This window comes from Patiria miniata, unplaced genomic scaffold (assembly GCF_015706575.1).
Source record: "Patiria miniata isolate m_02_andy unplaced genomic scaffold, ASM1570657v1 HiC_scaffold_4, whole genome shotgun sequence".
In the NCBI taxonomy this organism is placed as follows: Eukaryota; Metazoa; Echinodermata; class Asteroidea; order Valvatida; family Asterinidae; genus Patiria; species Patiria miniata.
This window is the reverse complement of record NW_024037071.1, coordinates 4,597,637-4,620,455: the sequence shown is the minus strand read 5'-3', so window position 1 is coordinate 4,620,455 and position 22,819 is coordinate 4,597,637. Positions and strand designations below refer to the sequence as shown.

At 38.7% G+C, this 22,819-nt stretch overlaps 1 protein-coding gene across 3 annotated transcripts in view; it reads left to right on the top strand.

Annotated features, from left to right (window-relative positions):
• The first annotated feature begins 538 nt into the window (after nt 1-538).
• LOC119739994 (G protein-coupled receptor kinase 5-like) overlaps nt 539-22,819 on the top strand; it is a 55,899-nt gene continuing 33,618 nt past the window's right edge. For all 3 annotated transcript variants that reach the window (XM_038215174.1, XM_038215171.1, XM_038215172.1), the window contains exons 1-2: nt 539-957; nt 12,781-12,876. In XM_038215174.1, the coding sequence (XP_038071102.1) occupies nt 906-957; nt 12,781-12,876 (148 nt within the window). In that variant the 5' untranslated portion in view covers nt 539-905. The remainder of the gene's footprint in view (nt 958-12,780; nt 12,877-22,819) is intronic.

The following is a 22,819-nucleotide window of genomic DNA, read 5'->3' as shown; positions in this document are numbered from 1 at the left end:
ATTGTTGCTCCCCTCCCCTTTCAGCCAACCTGGGTCCGCCCCCTGGATGTAAACGCTTTAATTGTGTAATTGATCGAGGGAAATGTGTAAAGATTTGACTTTACCTTTTTATTGAAATTTCAAGTTATCTAGAAGTCGAAGAACTTGTCATAAGTAAATTTTTTGTAGGATAATGTTCATGAACTTCAAAGCAACCGCGCGCTTGTGAAGGCCAAAATTGAAATTAAATTTTTTGTTTTTATTGTTCAAAAAGTAGTCTGCGAATTTATAGATGTTTATACACTCTGTAGCTGAAAGAAGAAAAAAAAGTATAATTTTGGGAACATCCTGTACAAAGGCTCTCGGGTCATAAATTGACTTGAAATTGTTCGATGCGATAATGTGGTTAAAATGATATAGAAGCCCCCTACGGTCAGAAAATGGTATACTCCTGGCCAACAGGCCAGCCATATTGTTGTACATATTATTTGTGTGCAAATAAATGGGACGATGTTGCGTGTGTTGTGTACGGCCTCCGTACGTACATATCCATGTACATGTCATTAAACGTATCGCAGTGTAAAATTGTACGGATTTTCCAACTCTACTAACGAATTGTGCCGGTAACATTCACTTTTTTGCAGCCTGCATAATGTGATGAGTTATCCCCGAGATCATGTGCTGACTTCTCACTGCTGTTTTGGTACGAAGAAAGTGGGATTTTGAAGCTGGGACGACACGATAAAAGTGTGATATTGGTGAGATTTTCCAAAGCTACGGGACGTTCACGCACGGGTTGCTTTTCAGCGGGGACTCGCCACCACACCCAGTGAATTTTTGACGGTACTCTCTTGTTGGCGAAACTCGCTTCAGCTCAACACTGACCGCGGTTAATTGCACGCCCCGGGCGAGGGGGGACTTATGTTATGGAGTTAGAAAATATTGTGGCCAACACCGTTTATTTGAAAGCACGTGAAGGTTGGTATTATTTGAATGTGTAGACCTATGTTTTAATTCAACCAAAAACTTGTTAAAGATTAGGAAACATTTGCAAAAATCCAAAAATGAAAATGTCAAATTCCTACTGTCATGACTGTGAAAAAATAACGGAAAGAATGTAGGCCTAGTGTCCAGACGTCACTTCTTTGGACAAAGTCTATGGAGAGTCAAGTACATTTTCAAAGTATTTTTTAACAATATTGCAAGTGTTTCTCAGTCACAGATATTTTGCTATGCCCGACCTTCATTGAGATAATGACGAAAAAGTGGCGTCAGGATGCAGCATTCTTTCCAAAGCACTCAGACGTGTGGGTTTACATTTGATGTAAGGCAGATTCAGGGAGTTGCACATTGAAGTTTGAGAGTTTAAAACACGCAGCATTGTTTCTTGTTTGTCTGGCACCATTCAAAACAAAACATTGAACAGGTCAGTGGAACGATACCTACTACTGTACTACTAGAAATTAGTAGCCCACAATTCAATCCATTTCATAAAATTATGTCGCATGCACATTGTTGTCCGCTAGGCCCTACCTTTAAAAACATATTTAACTTAATTTAGTTATAAATGCTAATTCTTTGGATATTAAGTTAAACTGTTGTGACTGCATTGGAAAACTTCCCCAGAAAATGTCCACTCCTGTATTGAATTCAGTTGTTGATTCGTCTAATCATAACGTACATGTACATGCAGAAATGTTCCAAAATAAATTGTATTGTAAATTACAGTATGAAGATCAGCACGAATTAGAACATTGACACCCACTGATGGTACTGAGTGATAGATACAAAATACATTTATTCCACTACTTTTTAGATAGCAAATAGCATCACAACATGTTTTTACTTATTTATTAATCTTTAAAAGCTGTTTCGGTTGTGGAAAATACTGCATTTTTTGGCCAAATATGGTTATGATATGACTTGCTCAAAATTCGTAGGCTAATGTATGTTATTCTAAGAGGGGAGGTTTTTTTTTTTTTTTTACACAACAGCACCCTGAAAAATATACACTCTTGGTTCCTCATTCAAAGTTTGCACAAAAACTTCTAAACACTCACTGAACCATAACAGTTTGGGCCTTTTGCCCCTCATTGTTAAACGTAAAAGTGAATAAACTTCCTTATAAATATGGCCGTCTGCTGACGTCAGTAAAGTTCAGCGATACATATCTTCACAATACAGTAAGCTCCATATCAACTTCAACTTTGTGTGACAGACTTTAGAGGCGGGAGTAGGTTTTATTTGTGCAAGTCATTTCATTGTTGCTCACGTATTCAAGGAACAACAGCCTTCAAAATCTAGACCTGGATGTTGAAAACTATTGACGTTCAACTCTATTTTTCTAGACTGACAGCAGCAAAAGGCACAGAGGTATTGAATCCCTGTACTTTCCTTGATGACATGTTGAAGGGATCCCTAGTTCTAGCATCCCAATTATAAATGCATGCCCAAGGTCTTCTGAAATCTTGGCCTTGAGGGACTGTTAGCGCTTCATTGGGCACTGATTAAGAAACCAGCTTAGTACAATCATGACAATAGAGTATTGACGCATTTAAAATAAAAATCAACTGCATTTTTTTCGGCCTACATGGAAATGACAATGTCTGTGACAAAATAATGTTCTACATGTTCGTGTACATACATGTACATGTAGTTATTGTACTTTGTGTAAAGTGCATGTGTAATTCTGAACAATTATTTTGTTGAAAATGAAACAGCTGTACGTAATGGGCACTGTATTAAATGTTAAACGATTTCATGGATCAACCCTAACAGTTTTGAATCCTCCAATTTTAAAAGGCCTTCTACTTATGGCTAAAGCTTTGTTTGACCTTGTCCAAAAAATTGGGACGTGAAACAACCAATACAACCCCTTTAGTACTGCTTCAATCAACTGTGTCAAAAGAAACATCTGGTACCTAGTCTCTATTTATATACTGTCACTGTAGTCATGCCACCAGACTACTGAATGGTCAATCTTTTGAAAACGGTGGATACCATGTAGGCCTTCCATTGCATTCTTAGGCTTCAAATTGAAATCACTTTGCATCACTCTCAGGTGCAAATATTGAAGAAAGGTCTCCTTTAAAAAATTGAATTGAGACCTCAAGCTTGGGCTGGTGAAATACTGAGGCCCTTGTCTTTGCCTCATGAAAGTTTGTTTGAGAATTTAGTTGGCTAAAGGGTGCGTAAAGTTGGCCAGATTTTGTTTTGCATGTTTTTCTGCAATGTGAATAGTAGGCCTACAATTGTTTACAAAGTAACAGTTTCGACATGTTCTCCACAAATTATTATTTTGTCAAAATGCGTACATGTATGTACATGTACATGGGATATAGTAAGGTTTTGGAAAAGGGGTGTGAAAATTAGGCCCCAAAAAATAGTTCTGCTTCCAGTTTCCCTAACCTATTCTGACAACCCCTACCCTAATTTGTTTATTGGAAAAATGACCCAAAAAAACCCACTCAAAACCATCAATTTCTACCTTTTACCCTTTGACTACACGCTGACGCCTCCATATGATCGTACACCAAAAAAAATTTGCAAAAAATTTGCAAAAAAATCCCTACCTACCTACCCAATTTTTAAATGCCATGTAATCGGGACGGAAGCAGAACTATTTTTTTTTTGGCCTTAGGGTGTCAAATTGTTGCAAATTCATGTCAATTATGTATTTTGTATTTTTTTCTCATGCCAGTCTGCAACACTGCGTATTATTTTATTAGCAACTTGGACCAGCACAGGAAATACAGTGTGTGTACAACTGCCCTGTCTCTATTTGAAAGCAGACAAATCCTTGTCAGTCTACAATTACACCACAGTGTTTGGGTTCAACTGTCATCATCATATATTGGTATGCACAGATGCCAGTTCCTATGTACAGCGGAAACGCTGCTTCCTCCCTGAACCCACATAAAGAGGTCATGAATCTCACAGTTGTACATGTACATGTAGATCGTAACTGCGTATAAATGTAGGCCTACTGTTTCGTTTGCATACAAGAAAATTAGGTTTCAGAGGAATTGGACATTAGGAGAATTGTTGTTCAAACAAGCAACCGGTATGACTCAGCTCTTGTGGTAAATTCTGGTGGTTTTACCTTTGTTTGTTGGAACTAGGACCTAGCCTCTTTGGTGTAAACAACAACATGGGCTGTACCCAGACTAATCGAACACAGAAAAATAGGGTTTGTGTGGAAACGTGTCAAGGACTAGCTTTGAGGGGAAAAAAATCTGAATTTGGCGGATGTTATTAATTGGTCCTGTGGTATGAGTAATTAGTTATGACTCCCAAGTGGCTCTCACAGGAGTTCATTGTGCTGATTTTGACACCACAAATACATTCATAAACAGGTACATCACCTACAGTATGTGTGTACGAGGACGGATGGATCTAGTGTATGACAATTTGGGTCATTGTGTAGTACATGAAGTTTGTGAGAACTATTATAACTCCATGGATTGAATTGAAATGAAGGGGACATTAGGTACAATGTGTACATTATGTACACACACATGTGTATACTGGACTAGTCAGCTAGTGGTGCATGTAAATTGAAATGGTTTTTGAGTAATAAATTCACATCTGTGCCTGGTTTCCTATCAGGAGTGGAGGCAGTCCATCAGATATATACTCAATAATTTCATTTGTTTAGAATTCTTGTTTATTCAGGCGGCAATTTCTGGTCAAGGACATCCAAAAGTTGTTGATCTGGACTTTGCACCTCACATTTGCTTGATATTGTTGTGCCAGCTGATGCCTGCACTGTGTCCTTAGTTGTTTGAACACTGCTCAGTGTTGAAACTTAAATAGCTAAAATCGCAATGGGAACTTCCTTTTCATGCCAGCTGGGATAGAAAAAATGTTCAAGAATATCTAGTATCGTCAGTTTTTCGTCACAAATATTTATTTCCTGGTACCAACTACGTGTTATGAATAATTTAGCAGTTGTTAAATTTAATTGTGCAGTGGTTTGAATACTAGATGCATTCCATCTACATGTGCATGTACATGTATGCACATGTAGATGTTTTGATATTGAGTTGTTTAAAATTATAATTAAAATCTTACTTAAAAAGTTATATCAAAACAAGTCTTGTTTGTGGCAGAAACGTTACCCACAGCCCCTGGTAATTAATACATACATGTACCATACAATTCATATATATTTTACATGTAGTATTGGGTAGCTGACATTTGAAACACGCCATTAACAAATTCTAATTACACAATTAAGTTATTCACCATATGCTTGGAATATAAGGCCTGTGGCATCCATATTTCCCTATGCCTACCAACCCGTGACTAAGTAACAACGACAAAAATGCATCCATTGCATTAGTCTTACCAATATTTCTTGGACTTGACAACTCGATAAATCAGTCGGCGATATTTAGTTGCTGCCAGCTTCCGCATTACAAATCTTCCTTGTTTGTTTCCCCTTTTCTGTACTTCACACGCTGGCAGTTTTGCTGGCCATATTTCCCCAGGGTGTGGTTGGCTTAGGAAGACTGATGTTTGGAACAATTATTGGACCATATTAGTGAGTTTTGAGTCATGTGTGGCCAGTGTTTACAGGTCACTTGGTACGGTACGACTTAATTGGTTGCGCATAGTGATAGGGCCTAATCCATGTCCCGAACCATTGCATTAAGAATTGAGACCAGGCTTAAGGCCTACACATGTTTTGATAATCAAAACTTTCAGGCTGATAGTATTTAACCCTAACCCTCCTCAATCCTCCAATATCCTCTGGGCAGTTTTTGGAGGATTTTGGAGGATTGAGGCTGCATGGCAAAAAAATGTTGGTTGATTTTGGAAGATGCGTTGTGTTGAGTTTGTAGGCTGTACCCAGCATTGTTTACATTCAGACATGCATAATTGAGCCCTGCATTATGCTCAATATCATCCGCACTGCTTCTGAATGTCATCGGCAGTGCCTCAACCCATTACAGTGATTGTTGGAGGATTTTGAAGGATTGAGGCAATGGTCACACCTCCGCTGAACACATTCAAGAAATAACGGATGATTTTGTAGGATTGAGGCTGAATCCAATTTTTACACGTTGGCAACTGGAGGATTTTGCAGGATTAAGGATGGTTCCTATCCAAACAGGGCCTAGGGTGGAATATTTACAATTTTCAGAATGGCTAGAAGCTTTTCAGAACTTGATGAAATTGTATCACGACATTGTACCCATAGCCAATTGGGACCTCATAAACAAAGTTATTATTGTACTTTTTACAAGATTGCAAAAAAATACCAAAAAACCTTGTATGAAATGAGCTGTACACTACTGACTTTTGCAGAAATGTTCCCACTGTAATTACACTAGAGTACAATTAAAATACACATTATTGTTTTTGGCCTATGGCCATGATACGCGAGCAGGTGTTTCCTGTTGTGGGTGCTAATTACTAATTATGGTTCTTAATGACCATTGGTGACCTCTTAAGCAAGAGGAGGGTTAATTTTCTATGGAAACACAATGGGCATTTACATATTTTCAGTGCTCAACCTTGACAACTGTGGGAGAAGTAATTTTGAAATGGCAGCATTCATTTCAATTTTTCAATTTTGGGAGAATTTTATTTTTTTTATTTTTTAAATTTGACCTTAAGTACATGTCATGAACATGTACATTTTCATTGTACTGGTACATGTACAGTATACATTGTATCACCTTATCACTCAACTGTTGACTTAAACTGAAGTACATGTACATGTACAGTATGAAACAAAGCTTTTCTGTAGTTCTACGCCCTGCATGTTCATATTTTTTTCTTTTAAGTTTAAAAAAGATTAAATTTCCTGGTTTAGAAGTGCATGTACCATTGTACATTTATATGTAAATTATGAAGTTATCAGTTAAAGTTCAAATTTTTTTTTTTTTACAAAATAGCCAGTTTAGAAAAAAAACATTTGTTCCTAAATTGCGTACTCTCCATGTTTCAAAATGTGAACTTACAAAATGTAGGCAAAGAAACTGCTTGGATAAGATGACATAAAGTACGTGTCAAATTTGTCAGTTGACATGTACCATGTCATATTTGTCATTTGGCGACATGTCAAAGTTGTCATTTTACATGTATGTCAAATTTGTCATTTAACATGCATGCCAAAATCCCTAAATTAAAATGTGGTACCAAAATTGATTGAACACATCTATTTTTGTTGGTGAAAAATGGTAAATGGCTACTTATGTAATGCTATATCATCCTTTGCTTTCATGTGCTTGTAAAGACCTGCTACACTCATACTAGTCAGGATGTGATGTTGAAAAAAGGGTGTCCAAATGGTTAACGCAGGCCAAGTTCGGGCAAGGACCATTAGTCGACTAGTAGTTGATTTGTGACGTACCTTACGCCTGCGCATTAATAGCAACGTGCGAACGTCTCTAGTCAAACGCTAGTCAAAATGTCATTGCAAAACTTCTGGATCCAGGCTCTCTGCTAGCGTTATGAATGCGCACGGCTATTGGTTACCAGCGAAGCAACCAACCCCAGAAGCCTGGTTCCAAATAGTCAACTAGCGTAGTCAACCACCGTTGAGACAGAGTTCGGGCAAACGTTAGTTAACCATTGGTCAACTATAGTCCTTGCGCGAACTTGGCCTTAATTTTGAGCCATGTCCGAATCACTATGGCTGGAAATAACACATGGGTCTATGGGAAGTGACTGCAGCCGCTTCCATAGGCGCGTGTGTAACTCCTAGCCGTAGCCAAGTAATTCGGACACGGCCTTGTAATACTTTCACATTAAATTTTATGTTGATCAGTGTCCAAAATGGAGGATTTATAGTCACGAAACTGTACCGCCACTGAGCACTTGTCTCATAGTTGCGACTTTTTCAACTTTACAGCAAAAAAAGAAAAGAAATGTGGTCGGTTAACCCTAACCGCCCTGAATCTCTGAAAATCCTCTTTGCCAAAGTGGAGGAATTTGGAGGATTGAGGTTACATGGCAAAAGTGTGTTACTGATTTCATAGGATACACTTTGTCAAGGTCTTGGGCCGGACCTTGTGTTGCTTTTGCTCAGCCATGCATAAAATATAGGTCTGGATTATGCTTGAAATCCTCCGCACTGCTCCAGGCAGTGGTCACCCCTCCATGGACCATATTCAAGAAACAACGTAGGAATTGCAGGATTGAGGCTATGCTATTTTTTCATGAGGCCAATTGGAGGATTTTGCAGGATTGAGGCTACATCCTAGCAAAAAGGCCTAGGGACTTACCGGTAGGGTTAATAAAAAAGAAAAATTGTGCATGCATTCGTAACAATCAACTGTTTATTCTGAGATTGTTGCGCTGTTTATTGGCTTTGGTGCATGGCGCAGCAAGACTGCACTGCCAACCACATTACACAAAAGGAAATAACAGTTTTAAAAATGCAGAACGATGTCTGCCAAAACTAGGGTGGGTCGGTACCATAACATTTTTTGTAATAAAAAGATTTAGGTTCTGCATGGTTATTCTGGTTAGGTGAGGTAACCGGAAACACAGGTATTTTTTTCTTTGCCTTATTTACATTATTCATGTGCATTTGTAAATAAATTATGCAAAAATGTATACATTAGGAAACCTCCTAATCGAAAAACATCATTATCCCCACAAAAGAATTCCAAATTATATCAGGAATGACAAGTAAAAATACATTGCTTAATCATTGCGTGAATAGAATACGGAATAAAGTGCATAGATTTTGAACGGTTTCCACATGAATGACCTGCAGATAATGACCTCACTGTGTTAACCTCCAGCATACATGTACGGTAACTTGTAAGGTTTAATACTTTTTTATTATGGGTTTGTTTTATTTTTATGTGGGAAGCAGTTTTTTTAATGATTTTTTTGGGGTAATATTATTAACCTTGTCTGGTGCTCTGCATTGAGAACTGCTAAATGTATTGCCCAAAATAAAAAGGGGGTGGGGTGGGGTGGGGGGAGGGTTTACATAAGACACACTGCAAGTCCTCTGGTAAAACCATACTGAACCATCCATGATAAAAACAAGTGATCTGCAGCATTCAGGGTTCATATACTGTGACAGCAGCTCTCCCGCTCACAGTGTTTCATACGCGGTGAAAATTAGCACCTCAGGCTTAGCCCTGGTCGTCTCCAGTCATTCAGATAATGTCTTTACCATGTCATGAATCCAGAAGCTTGTGGACTTCATGTATCACCAAAGCGCCCCGTATTATTTCTTAATATCAGCCGGTTTGTAGCTTGAATCGCAGTTGTCACGCAATTTCGAAATTATCTGTAATATTAACGAACAGATCATGTGTCAGTTTTACAATGAAGAAGGACGTTCATGTACATGTACATGTAGTTGATGCATTACATGTAATTGTCCACTTGTCCTCCAATGTGTAAAAAAAAAAATAAGAAGAAAATAAATTCCAGTTTTTTTCCAGTGTTATTGGAGACACAAGATCTATATTTTTATTATATTACCCTTAGTATTCGTACATGTACAGTACATGTATGTGAATGAATGTACATGTACATGTATGTACATGTACATATGTAGGTGCACGTACACACATGTATGGCATGTGTATCAGTATGTATAGAAGTACGTACATGTACATTGTACGCGACAAGACCATGCTTATAATAATTGCATTCAGATTGGCAAAGGCTGCCGCACAAGGTCCCGTCCATGTACATGTACAGTGTACTCACAGATTTGTAGGATTGTATATTATTATACTGTGGAAATCCACACCCAGTGTGCAGCATCGTGCAGTGCATTCAGCACTAACTACGGTATTGCCGATCAGCAAGATTTGGCATTCTGTACACGTACACATGTCTGTGTCAGTTTTTCTAGCAAACGGTCGCATGTTTTTCGCACTCCTTTTTTTTTTTGGTATAGAAATTTCATGGAAATTGACCCAAGTATACATTTTTTGGCCAATTGTAATTTGGTTGTGTTCTCATGGAATTTCAATCATGTCCATGCACATTTTTGTAGTACCAGTGTAGCCTTAGTTTCTCAGATACATTGAACGTGTACGTGTAGTAGTGCACAAATGACTGTTATAGGGCAACACATGTATGCATGGAAGCTCATTACAATTTTGTTTTTAAAAATTTGTATTCATTGTCGTGTATCTGTGAGCTACGGTAGTTTTGTTGCAAAAAATAATTTGTGTGGCAGCAAACTTGCCCATCTGAATGCAATCTTATTTTGTATCCTTCGGCAAAACACATTTAACCATCTGTGAAATTTGTTTAGCCAAAGGATAAATTACTTCACAATTCAAAAGGAAATCAAGAAATATTGCTACATGTATGTGGAAACCTAAAATAATCACTTTTTTTTTTTACCTTCTCACAGCCATGGGGGTGAAGGGGGTTATGACCTTGGCTGCCTGATGATGCATGTGTTAATTATTATTAGTATTATTATTTATTTGGCCAACAGCAACAGATAAAACAATATGGCAATACTAGTGTACGCTTGCATACATGTCTACAGTGTGTTTATGACACTCACGCTTTGATCTGTAAAATTTTAGTCCAGTTGGAAAAGATATTTTTAAAGTACTGTCGTTTATGCTTCATACCACTTTATACCTAATTATAATCCTCTGTGATAGAATTCAAATACTGACTCTTGTTATGTACGTATCCGTTCATCTGCTTAAGTTGGACCCTGGCACGATTAAAAATGACCTTGTTGGGACTTACAAAGCCATTACAGTCCCTGTGCTGCCCTAAACCGCCCCTCCTGTTACTCCGTCCCAAACTGTAGCACTGTATATTTTCATTGATTCATCAGGAAAACAATACAATGTTATACATTATAAATAATGCCTGTGCAATGACCCATAGCCAAAACCATCCGCCAAATCCCAATTAGTAGGTCACCTGTGTTGACCTGCGACATTGTTCCGAATTCTGCACCTGCTTCAATGTCCCCCACCCTCAGTCAAGTCTCCCCCCCCCCCCCCCCCCGCCTCCTCCTCCCCACCCAAACCATTTCAGATCAGGATCGTGAATTTTATTTTGTACCCAGGCCTGCGTGAATTGATCCAATATGGCTCGGATCCACCATGTTCCGGCATCCGCCGCTGCATAGACAATGTGCAGTAGCCGGTGCACGTCTACGGCGCTGCAGTTTCATATTTAATTGTGACAGCGTCTCTGCATGACGGGTGTTGGATGCGGGGACAGTACTTGAGCCTACCCGAGCTAGTGGCCGTGGTCGAGCGAGCGATGCATTTTTAATAACACTCTGCAGTGGCAGCGTCTGTGATTTAAGACGTCTCTCTTTCATGCCGGCATTGTCAAAGTATTATCAGTTACGCCATTTCCACTGGATGCAGCCAGTGAACAGTGTGCAAGCTTTGTGATTAAGAATATAGACCTAAGTATGGGTTGTTTGTACACATTTTCAAATTTGGTACCGGAAACCTATCGGTACATTTATTTCAATTGAAAAATACAGTTTACATGATACAGTAGGTGTTTAAGAAAGGCTTTAGTCTCACACAGTCACAAAAAGACATTTCACCTGAAAATCCCTTCTAATGTAAATCTTATGTTATCATGGTTATAGAAACAAATAAGTTTTATAACTATACATAGTACATATTTCGAAAGCAATGTGTACATTGTAGTTGATATATATACATTTTTACTTTGAGATGCGTCCATTTTCAAAATGGATTCCAATTTTTGAAAAGACCGCAAACAATGAATAACCCAGTGACAGCAGAATGTTGGCTGAAGTAGTTTCTCTGCACTGTCGACCTGCAGTCCACATGTAATTATTTCTCAATATGTTTTTTTGGTTTGTAAATTAATAACGGGTGGTGATGCATCAGTAGCAGCTGGTGCCAATTTAATTACCTGTATTGTAATTTGATTTCAGCAGCCCAGTTGAAACACACTGCCATGTTCTCGGTCTGTATTTAGGTGAAGAGTTACTCTACGCAGAATCCAATGTTTTGCATGGCATGAACACTCATTTGAAAAAAACACCCCAAAACAAACCAAAACAAACTGACAAGGTTCACTTTTAAGCAATGCTGTGGTTTAGTGAAGAAATTGGCTAATGCGTGATGTGAACCTGCAACCCCTTGAACACTGTACATGCCCCAGGGCCACATCGTGTGACATTATTTTGGTTGGTAAGAGTGAACAAATCAGTCAGCGTAATTGCAAAATTGGTCTGTATGGCAACAATTGTTCAAGTAATAATTCCGTGGCTGTAATGCATATTGTGTCATTGCTCCTGAAGTTGCTTTTATTGCGCACTCGAGGGGGGGGGGGGGGAGAAACAGAAGGGGATGAAACAAAAAAAATGTATTCATGAGGTTGCTATTGTTATTGCCGCGTTGCAGCTGGAGATGGTAAACGGAAGGGGCAGGGCAGGAATTGCAAACAGTTGCTCATATTCCGACATATTCAGCCATTCCTTGGCTCTAATGCATATTCATTGTGTCATTGTTTTATTCATGAGTAGCTACATGCATTATTGCTCCCTTGCAGGTGAGATGGTAAATGAGGGAGAGGAGCAAGAATTGGAAACAGTTGCTCATATTCTGAGACATCCAATCGTTCATTGGTTCTAATGCATATTCATTGTGTCATTGTTTTATTCATGAGGTAGCCATATTGTTATTGCTCCCTTGCAGGGGAGATGGTAAATGAGGGGGCGGAGCAAGGATTGGAAACAGTTGGTCATATTCCGACGCATAAAATTATTCATTGGCTCTAATGCATATATATTCATTATGTCATTGTGTTATTCATGAGGTTGCTATTGTTGTTGCTCCCTTGCAGGTGGAGGCGGTAAACGGAAGGGGAGGAGCAAGAAGTGGAAGCAGTTACTCAAGTTCCCTCATATTACATTGTGCCAAGAACTCAGGGAAACTATAGGTATGTTTCAACTTGGCACACATTTTTTTTATTGGCCATGCCTCCCCAAAATTGTTCTACACTATGTTGGATTACATATTAGATTCACTGATATGCACCCAATGTGTTCAGTATTTTTTTGTTTTTTTAATCATTTTTTTTTCTGATGGAAGTGATTATAAAAATAACATCATTTTACAAAAAGCAAAGTCTGGAAGAATGGGCCCATTATATAGCTTTCTTTTACACACGAAATCACACAAAAATAAACACCACAAAAGAAACTGCATACAATCAGCTGACCACTTTTCAAATAAAATACATGGTGTATTGACAGGTTTCTTGGAAAAATCACTACACCAAAAGTGAATGCCTTATTTTGAATCATTCATCCAACCTGGACTTGACAATGTACCGGGTGATGAGAGTTTTGTTACAAATCTTTGAATGCGTTTGTTGTCAAAAGCAGTCTGTGGGTATCGTACTGTTGTGGTAACGTGTACCTGGTTCCAGAAATACCTGTGAATGCACACCTTTAGGATTATCGGAACAAGCAGACCAAGCACTGGTCCATTGTGTTTCCCTAATAACTCAGTCATTCCCGATCCGGGCAATACTAGCATTATGTAATGGCCGTGAATAAACCCCAAAATATTCTGTTTCTGGTTACCCTACCTACCCTATTCTGACAGCCCCTTCCCTTTTTTGGGGGGGGGGGGGGATGAGGGGAAAAACCTGAAAACCATCAATTACTACCTTTTACCCTTGACTACTTGCAGACACCCCCATATGACTGTACACAAAAAAAATTGCCCCCCCCCAAAAAAAAAAATTCCCTACATACATGTACATGTACCTAACCTATTTTCAAATGCCATGTATCGTAATCGGAAGCAGAAGTATTTTTATTTGGCCTAGTTAGATATAGTTAACTGGGTCTGTCACGGACATTACACCTCTTCTCATAACCGTGGAATTGTCTATCCCTGACTCGAGCGGTCAAGCCCCCTCCAGTGGTAGAGGGCACTACATGTACCAACTGGATGAATCAAATCCAGTCTTAGGAATGTTGGCACTTCAACCTCAGAAGAAGTTCCTAGGATACAATGTACCTGATGCCAGCGGATTAGCTTGAACACAGATTCAGTTCGATTCATCTTGTTGATAGCGCCCTCTACCAACGCTGCGGCTAGACAGGGATGGGCTGCAATACGGAAACAAAATGTAAATCCAGTCTGGGGTCGAGACTAAGCCAACACTAGACAAGCTTACATGATTGATATTGATTGCCTCTTTATTTGCACCTGTCGTCTTACAGACCGGCAATTGCAATCGCGTCTCCAGACGTTTAAAATTTGAATATTTGAAGCGTTCAATTGACAAGTGCTATAATTGCTGTAATTTCTTATGGGACCTGCTTTCAGATCACACCTTGAGCCTAATCCTCCTCAATCCTGGCGGTTTTGTAGGATTTTGGAGGATTGAGGCTGAATGACAAAAAAGTGTCAAGTTGATTTTGGGGACGCATTGTTTTGAGTTCGTAGGCTGTACCCTGCATTGTTTATGTTCAGTCCTGCGTGATATTCGATATCATCCGTGCTGCTTCTGAATGTCATTTTCATGTCACTGCCTCAACCCATTAACCCTAACTCCCTAGGGTGATTTACTAGGAACCTTCCTCATCCTTGCAAATCCCAACACCATATGGTAAACTGTGCACAGTTTTTGTGGTACATGCCTAATCCTTTGTAAAGCACAGTCAGTTTAATAGTGCAGTACTCATCCTAACAGATCTCAACAAACCTTGGTGTTGGAGTTTGGCTGGTTGGGGATCGTTAGGGTTAATAGTGATTGTTGGAGGATTTTTGAGGATTGAGGCAAAGGTCAACCCCTCCACTGAACAAATTAAATAAATAAGCCTAAAAGATGATTTTGGAGGATTGAGGCTGAATCAAATTGTACATGGTGGCAGTTGGAGGATTTTGCAGGATTGAGGATGGTTAAAATCTTTTTGGAATGAAAACAAACAAGAACAGAATCATTTTACATGTACATGATGTAAGTATTGTGTCAAAGTGATATCAGGACCCCCAAAAAAGGACACCAGTAGGGACCTTCATGAACCTTTTTTTTAAGGATGTGACTGCGTTTAGTTTTGTAAACATTTAGCAAATACTGGTATTTTAGAAAAAGCTAACATGTACAGCAGGCAGTCATTGAAAAAGTAAAAACTTAACTACACGTACATGTACTGTACCCTGAATGTAATCAAGTGCTGTGGTGCTTCTAAGGTTTTGTTAATTAAATAGGTTTGAAAACGTTGTTAATTATTGGTGCTACATAGAATGTTTAATTCAAAGGAAGTATTGCGTGAACGTTCATGAACATTAGGTCCCTTTTTTATAATTTAGGTTTCATTTAAACATTTTAGAAACTTTGTACACGGATTACAATTTTTGTTGTTGAAACATTTGAACATGTGGGCGTCACATCCTGAAGCTTTTTCCATTTTTTTTGGTTTTACATGTAAGTTGGCTTTTAAGGAAATGATGTTTGCATAAAAGCAGTTTTGGAAATAAACAATTTTTGTTGTCCCTATGGCAGTGAGCAGAACATTCCAAGAAGCATGACAATGTGTGTGTTCAAGTGTGTGGTTGTGGGTTAAAATTAAAACTGCAATCTTAACCTAATGGCTTGCAGTACATGTACATCTATACATGTAGTAAAATATTCTAGAATTAATGCAGTGTACTGCCCACGCATGTACATGATGTATATAATTTCCCATGGAGCAATCATTTCATGTTACATGTATGTTAAAGCGTTATGGTTTTTAGCATCGCTATGTGTGCGCCGATTGTACTACATGTATGTAATCACCGGCATCATACACAAGTTGAATGTGTACGGTGACGCAATACAGCAATGCTGGAGATGTCACAGATGAGACCTTTAGACCTTAGGTCTCATTCCGTTAATGTTCCCATTGGCCTAGTAACCCGACCTTTACTGTGTACGGTAAGACTCACTGAAAACCCCATGCTATGCCAGCTATGCCAGAGCGCTACTGAGGAATATTCAACTCGCGGGCAGGGTTGACTGTACAGCGGGCAAGACGTACAGTAAAACTCGCGGCTGACGTCTGCGCCACATTAATTAAGGAATACCGGAGTGTGGTGTTGTTGGGATCGGGAGGGGGTGGGTGATAACAAAGTGGGGAAATAAATGTCTCGCGTTGTACATTTTCCAATGTTTACTAGTTTTTTCTGAATAAAGAAAAAGAAAGATTTGCTCTTGAATTTGGTATTGTGTATCTTTTTCTTATAAATAGCTCCATGGTGTAAGTGTTTCTTTAGTTCTTGAAAGCGTTTGACTGTCTGCATGTGATTTTCATTCATTCATTCATTCATTCATTCATTCATTCATTCGTTTCGGTTTTATTGTTAAAAAAGATGGTGACCAAAGAAAAAGTGCAAGGACTAAAAATATTTGGTTTACAGTAATAATTAATATTTACAATGATTGCTAAGCATGTAAACAGTAAAACTTGAACAGATAAACACAAGAACAGTGACTAACATTACAGATAGAACTGACAGTGATAGTGCCAGTTCGAGTTTGTGTTAGAATGATATATATACATGTACAGCATATTTTTTGCACATGTACATTTTATACATTTTACAATCCAAATGTTGATTTTGTTCTGTTTTAATTCATCAATAAATAGGCCCAATGTATATTTAATCTGAAAAATGTTGATGGTAATGATGAAAAATTAAAGTTTTTTTCAAGATTGTCTTCTCGTCCTACATTGAACATTCAAAATCTCCTATGTAATACATGTATGCCTACACAATGTACATGTACATATGTGCATGTACATTTACATATATGTACCGGTACATGTACATGTACATGTACTAGAGTTGTAGTTTTAAATTGTCAGTGAAGGTCAAAAATGTACAATTGACAATCCTACTATATTGCTCCAAATGCCAGCAGAATTTCACAATGTAGATTGAGGACTTATGGAGATCGTTTGATTGGTTTGATTTGATGGTCTTGCATATTGCATACATGTATGTATACTGGTACTTACATATAGTAAACGGACAGTCCTCCTGAAGTTGAATTATTATGAGAATCTGACCTCATGAACAGTTGAATTGGGTGATTAACTTTTGCATTGAGTGCACATACAGTGTATGTACATGTACATTTGTACATGTACATGTACATGTTTGAAGGGGAAAAAAGGGTACATACATGTACATGTATATTCTTGTGTGCAGCGGTCCAGATTTATGCTGGTACATACACACGTAGTACATGTACAGTCAGCAAGCACATTGTTTTTGTACAGTATGTACATGTATAATGTTTGCTTATTTATTTCATGTACATAAATGTTCATACATGTACACCATGTACATGTACGTTAACATTTATACAGTATGTTACTGCTTACTACATGTCTGTCACTAGGTACCCTAGAGGTGGTACACACACAGGATATACATGTACATGTGTGCGGTTTGAAAAGAAAATTGTCTTACACATGTACATCAACATTTTCAGGTGGAAATGTGCATTTTCGATCAAGACATTTGAGTTCTGGATATGTGGGACTTCAAAATAATTGCACGAAAAAGTGAAATGATTGACTTTTATTCCAAGAGGCATGCGTATCCTGTATGTGCATCATTTGTAATGGTCCCTATGAACAGTCTTGCAAAATGTATGTTAGCCTTTAATAATACAGGAAAATATGCTTTCAATTATGCATTACGAGTTACGCATGTGGCATGCAGTAGTCCATCTCATCAGTGCTGTACGGTATGATGGTTTACAGATACATCATTACATGTATATCATTCAAATTTTATAGCCTAGTAATATAAGTTACAATGTACCTAATGTGCATCTAATCATGGGGGGAAAAAAGTAATCAAATGTAAGTTGAGAAGGTGACGCAAGTCTGAGAAGGTACAGTTTGTGCTAGCAGTCAATGTAATTGGTTTTACCAGGCTTTGGCAACTGACGTTTTGGGTTTCTTGGGTTTCATTAAAGAGAAGAGTCATCCTACTATTTGGAATCGGCTCCAGATTTCCCGGCCAAATAACAGATGCGTTCAGGTTTTCTTCTAACAGAGCCTGCGTCTATTTCACAGAGAGTCTGTCAGCAGTAAGCACAGCCAAGGCACGCTGACCTCGGGGGGAATAAATTTTAACTTAAAAACGAAAGAAATCAAACATCTTTGAGCAAATACCAACCGTGAAATTCTGCAATAACCAATATTCACATATTCCGTTTCCCAAAGCTTATTCATTGAGGAATAAAATCTCCATTTATTGTCTTTTCCCCCAAGTGTTTTATCCTGCAGAGAAGGTCATATGCACTTTCCTTTGCTTCAGATTATTATTAAAAATGAGAATTTTTTACAAATGGACTTAAAATCAGTATTGATTTTAGAGTGTACTTGTGTACATATGTACATGTACTTTACAGGAGTTTTTTGCACAGTCTCTCATACATGTACATGTACATGAGTACATGTATGCATGCACCGTACTTTTGAAAGGAGAAATCTCATTCATATGAAAACGGAAGACGTACATGTACATTGTACATGTAACATACATCTTCCTTACACATAAGTTGTACATTTGTGTACATGTAATATCTCTTTACCCCCCCCCCCCCCCCCCCCCCCCCCCCAGAAGCGGTGCAGGACTTCCTGTCTGATGTTATTTGATTTTTGTGTTACCAAATAAATTGCAAGTCACAGACATTCATTGTTTGATGGTTTCGGTCCTTTTGTGTTCGGCCGGGCGATTCATGAGGTCTCGCTGATTGCTTGTCCCCTTCATTAATTGCAATTTCATTTTTCTTCTCCATTCCTCTCAAGAGCAGTGGAGAGTGAAGCTACATGTACATGTAGGAAACTCAGAGATTGTCAAGTTGCAAAATAATTGTTTTGTTGCTGGTAGGGTTGTGATTTTTAAAATTAAAGTGAACATGAACATGTACATGTGTGAAGCAAATACCAAATAGCTTAACAGAAACACAACACAAATCCAACTTTTTGAAACCTATGGACGTACATGTAGACCCTGTACACTTGAACTTCTAATTTTTTTTTTTGGGGGGGGGGGAGGATCTTCTGTTTTGGGATGGGACTTCATGAGACCTACCGGTACTCGTACCTACCGGTACACATACTTTATAGATTTGGGAACCATTCTACCCTGAGTGAACCAAAGTATTTCCGGCCCGCCAATATTCCAAATTTCTTAAGTTATTATTCCGTAACTAAACATTGGCCTACTTCTTTTTTTTCCCATTGATTGTTTCATTCAAAGGTAAATAACTTTTATATTGCTAGAAAAAAATAGCAATAAAATTTTTTTTGTGGGGGGGAGGGGGGGGGGATTAAACTCGAAAGTCCTAAATGTACTCATAGATTTTAAGGATCTTATGAATGTCTTGTTGTGGAGCTCTTTTTATCCCCATAAGAGATGCAACATCTCAAGTGCTATTCCAGAGAGTCATTGGAATCTTAGCCATTCAAGATGGCTGTTTTCTTTCAAAGGTCATGCATGGTACTGCACTGTTTGTGTGAAGTGCAGTGCCATAAAGACAAGGCAGTCCTAAGCGTCGACGCTATGATCAGCCATGTGATTTGTTACGCGCCGCATTTCTGCCACTTGTCTGTTGTTATGATTTATTCACCCAGTGATGCGCCACAAAAATAATAAATCCTGCGACTGGAATTTGTGTGTGTGTGTGTGGTTTTTTTTTTAAAAGCCCTGCTTGTAGGCTTACACGTACATGAAACATTGAATTGATTGCATAAAATCTTTAGCTCAAAGTCAAAGATATCAGTTTATCTTAAAAGTGGGCCCCATCAGCAGGGGCGGATCCAGGAATTTTTGCAGGGGGGGGGTCAGGTCCGTAAGATTTTTTTTTTTCATCAGTGCTGAAGTGTAGACACTTTGACCCCCAAACAACCCCCCCCCCTCCCCCTCTGGATCCGCGCCTGATCAGTATCAGAATGTAAATCGATAAAAACTTACTAATTAATACGAAACACATACATATGTAAGTTCTTGCCAGGAACACAGGCGTGTAAAAAGTATGTTTACAAATTATCAATAAGCTTTGACTTTGTCGGAAAAAGAATTTTTACTAGAAGGTGACCTGTATTCTGCTTTGAACTTCTCTAATTCATCTTTCAATATATAATCAACAATATTATGAAAACTTATCACGCAAATTTTTGTACCGAGAACGGATGTGTTTATTCTATTACTACTCTGGTATTTAGTCTGTCATGAGCCAATGTGGCCCATCAGGCTGGCGTTTATTTCCGGTTTCAGTGGCATGCAATGACAGAGAATATTTTGTATTCCCCTAATCCATCACAGGTTACTCCCCAGCTAATGCCGGTACCCATTTGTACTCCTGGGTGGAGAGACGCAAGTGGGAGTAAAGGGGCTTGCACAAGGACACAACATATGGCCAGCAGCTGGATTCGAACCCCTGACCCTCTGATCATGAGTCAGGAACCCTAACCAATAACTATGCGCGGGCGAATGTTTTTCTTTCCATGTTTCAAAAGTGAATATCCTTTGTGCCAAAGTGAAAAGCTTCACATTGCTAGAAAAATAGAAGTTCAAAAAAATGGAATCTGTTTTCGGGATTAAAGTTTAAACTTAAAAACAGCACAGGAGTGCATCTTTGACAGCTTCATGTCAGTGGTATACATCGGTCAGGGAATACGATTATGGACCCACGTCTCAAAGTATGAAGAAGATGGTGAGCTGCGTTGCTGCTCACTCTAAGCTCGAGCTATTGGCAGATTTTTTCTTTTTTTTCTTTTGACGGAATCCTCCTCTCGGAATCCTCCTCTGTGCGGCTTCATCCAACCCAAGGCTGATGTTGAATTGCCTGTGATGGACGAATAAGGTCACACATAAGGATGGAAAATCCCGGGTATTACTGCCCAAGCTTGTCAGCCTTGCACATGAACACCAAGGAGAGTGAATTAAACTGCAGTCACCTTGGCAGCAAGCATTTTATTTTCTGCAACATAGTACAGTCACTTACCATAATGCGCATGCATCAATCATCTGAATGCATGTAGTTCTCATATTTTTTTTTATGTCCCCCTTCAACAATTATCTTTAAGAGCTTTTTTTTCCAAACAAGAGATGAAATCTAAAATAGGAGTTAAATGAGCATGTAGAAAAGAAGAAAATTCATATTTAGCAAAACTGGAAAAAAAGATTAAAACAAATGTTTTGATGAATGGAGCCTGGCTCATCCAACCCCCCCCCCCCATCATTTGCTGATCATGTAAGGCTTCCAAGTCACATTTATTTTTGATTGAGTCACTTGATGTCTTGTTACATGTATCCACATGTATTTATTTTATACTATCTGCATACATGTATACAAAAATGCGCATTTTAATGTACATGTATTCGCAATTTTTTTGTACATGCATGTTACCCTTATTGTAATGTACATTGTATCATTGGAAGGATTGGGAATGGATTATGTACAAAAATATAAATGCTGCCATGAAAACGTACAGAATGACCCTAAAACTCTTATGTACCAGTACATTGTATACATGTACACATTGTCCCTGGATTTATACATTGTGTACATCTAATGCAACAAGATTGCTACACAGCTACATGTGTGGTACAAGATGTGCATTGTAAGACGTATACATGTTCATATGTACATGTATACATGTACCACTTGGCCATGCCACATGGAGCATGCATTGACGTCACCCAATGAAACCCACGCAGCCTGAACAGGCCCGAGAATTTTTATGTTATCCTGTCATGCATGAAGGCAACTAGCAAGAAGAAAAGAAGACAAGAATTGAAAAAGAAACGGGGGAAAAAAATGAAACAATTGTTACATGTACTGTCCATATATCCAGGGGAGAAGCAAAATAAAAATACAAGCAAATAAACACACCCACACACACAAAAAGGTTTTCAGCAACTGTGAAGAACAGAACTTATGGGTTTGCAAGGAAGCATTTCCTGGTTCAAGTAGTATATTTTTTTTTATTTCTGAGAATCCAGAATAGTAGAATGGTTTTTTTTCTTCTTGAATAATACCGGTACATGTAAATGAAACGGAGCTAGAAATCCCTAAAGGCATAAATGTACATGTACATGTACATGTACATGTACATGTACATGTACATGTACATGTACATGTACCCCGATACATGTCGTTCAGCATCTTCTGAATGAGTTACCTACTGTACCGGGGTACATTGTACATTATGCCTAGTTGTTGTGTCGTAACTCGATGTGCATTCATGTATGTTCATTGTACATAATGGTTTTGGTACAGAAACACGTACCGGTACTCGTAATGTTTGGGGCAGGGTTTTTTTTGGGTTGCCTTTTTTTCTGAGGGCGAACATGTACATGTACATGTACGTGGGGCCCTAGCTTATTGCATTAGAAATGATTTAACTGCGTCGAGTCGGTTCCCCGTAGCAGTAGCCGGTTCCCTGCAGCACAGCCAGTGTTGCCAAGCAGATGTCCAGCATGGCATTATCCATTTTAAATTGTTATTACTGAACCGCTGTGGAGTCATTCAATTATAAGCCTCTTTGTGCCATGTCTGTAGCCGCGTCTGAATTACTTGGCTACGGCTTGTAATGACATTAGCGCCTATGGGAAAAGGCTGAAGCCGCTTCACATAGATACGTGTGTTACCGCCAGCCAGAGCCAAGTAATTTGGAAACGGCCTTTACACTTGACAAAGAGGGTACGGCCATCTTGTGTTGCAGTGCAGACATTAATAGAACATTTGAACGCTGTGCTGCTTCATTGTGCTTTGTTGCGCATTGCTGCACATGATATTTCCATTATTCAATTTCCACAGCGGTGACTTACATTGTATATTACTGGGAGTAGAT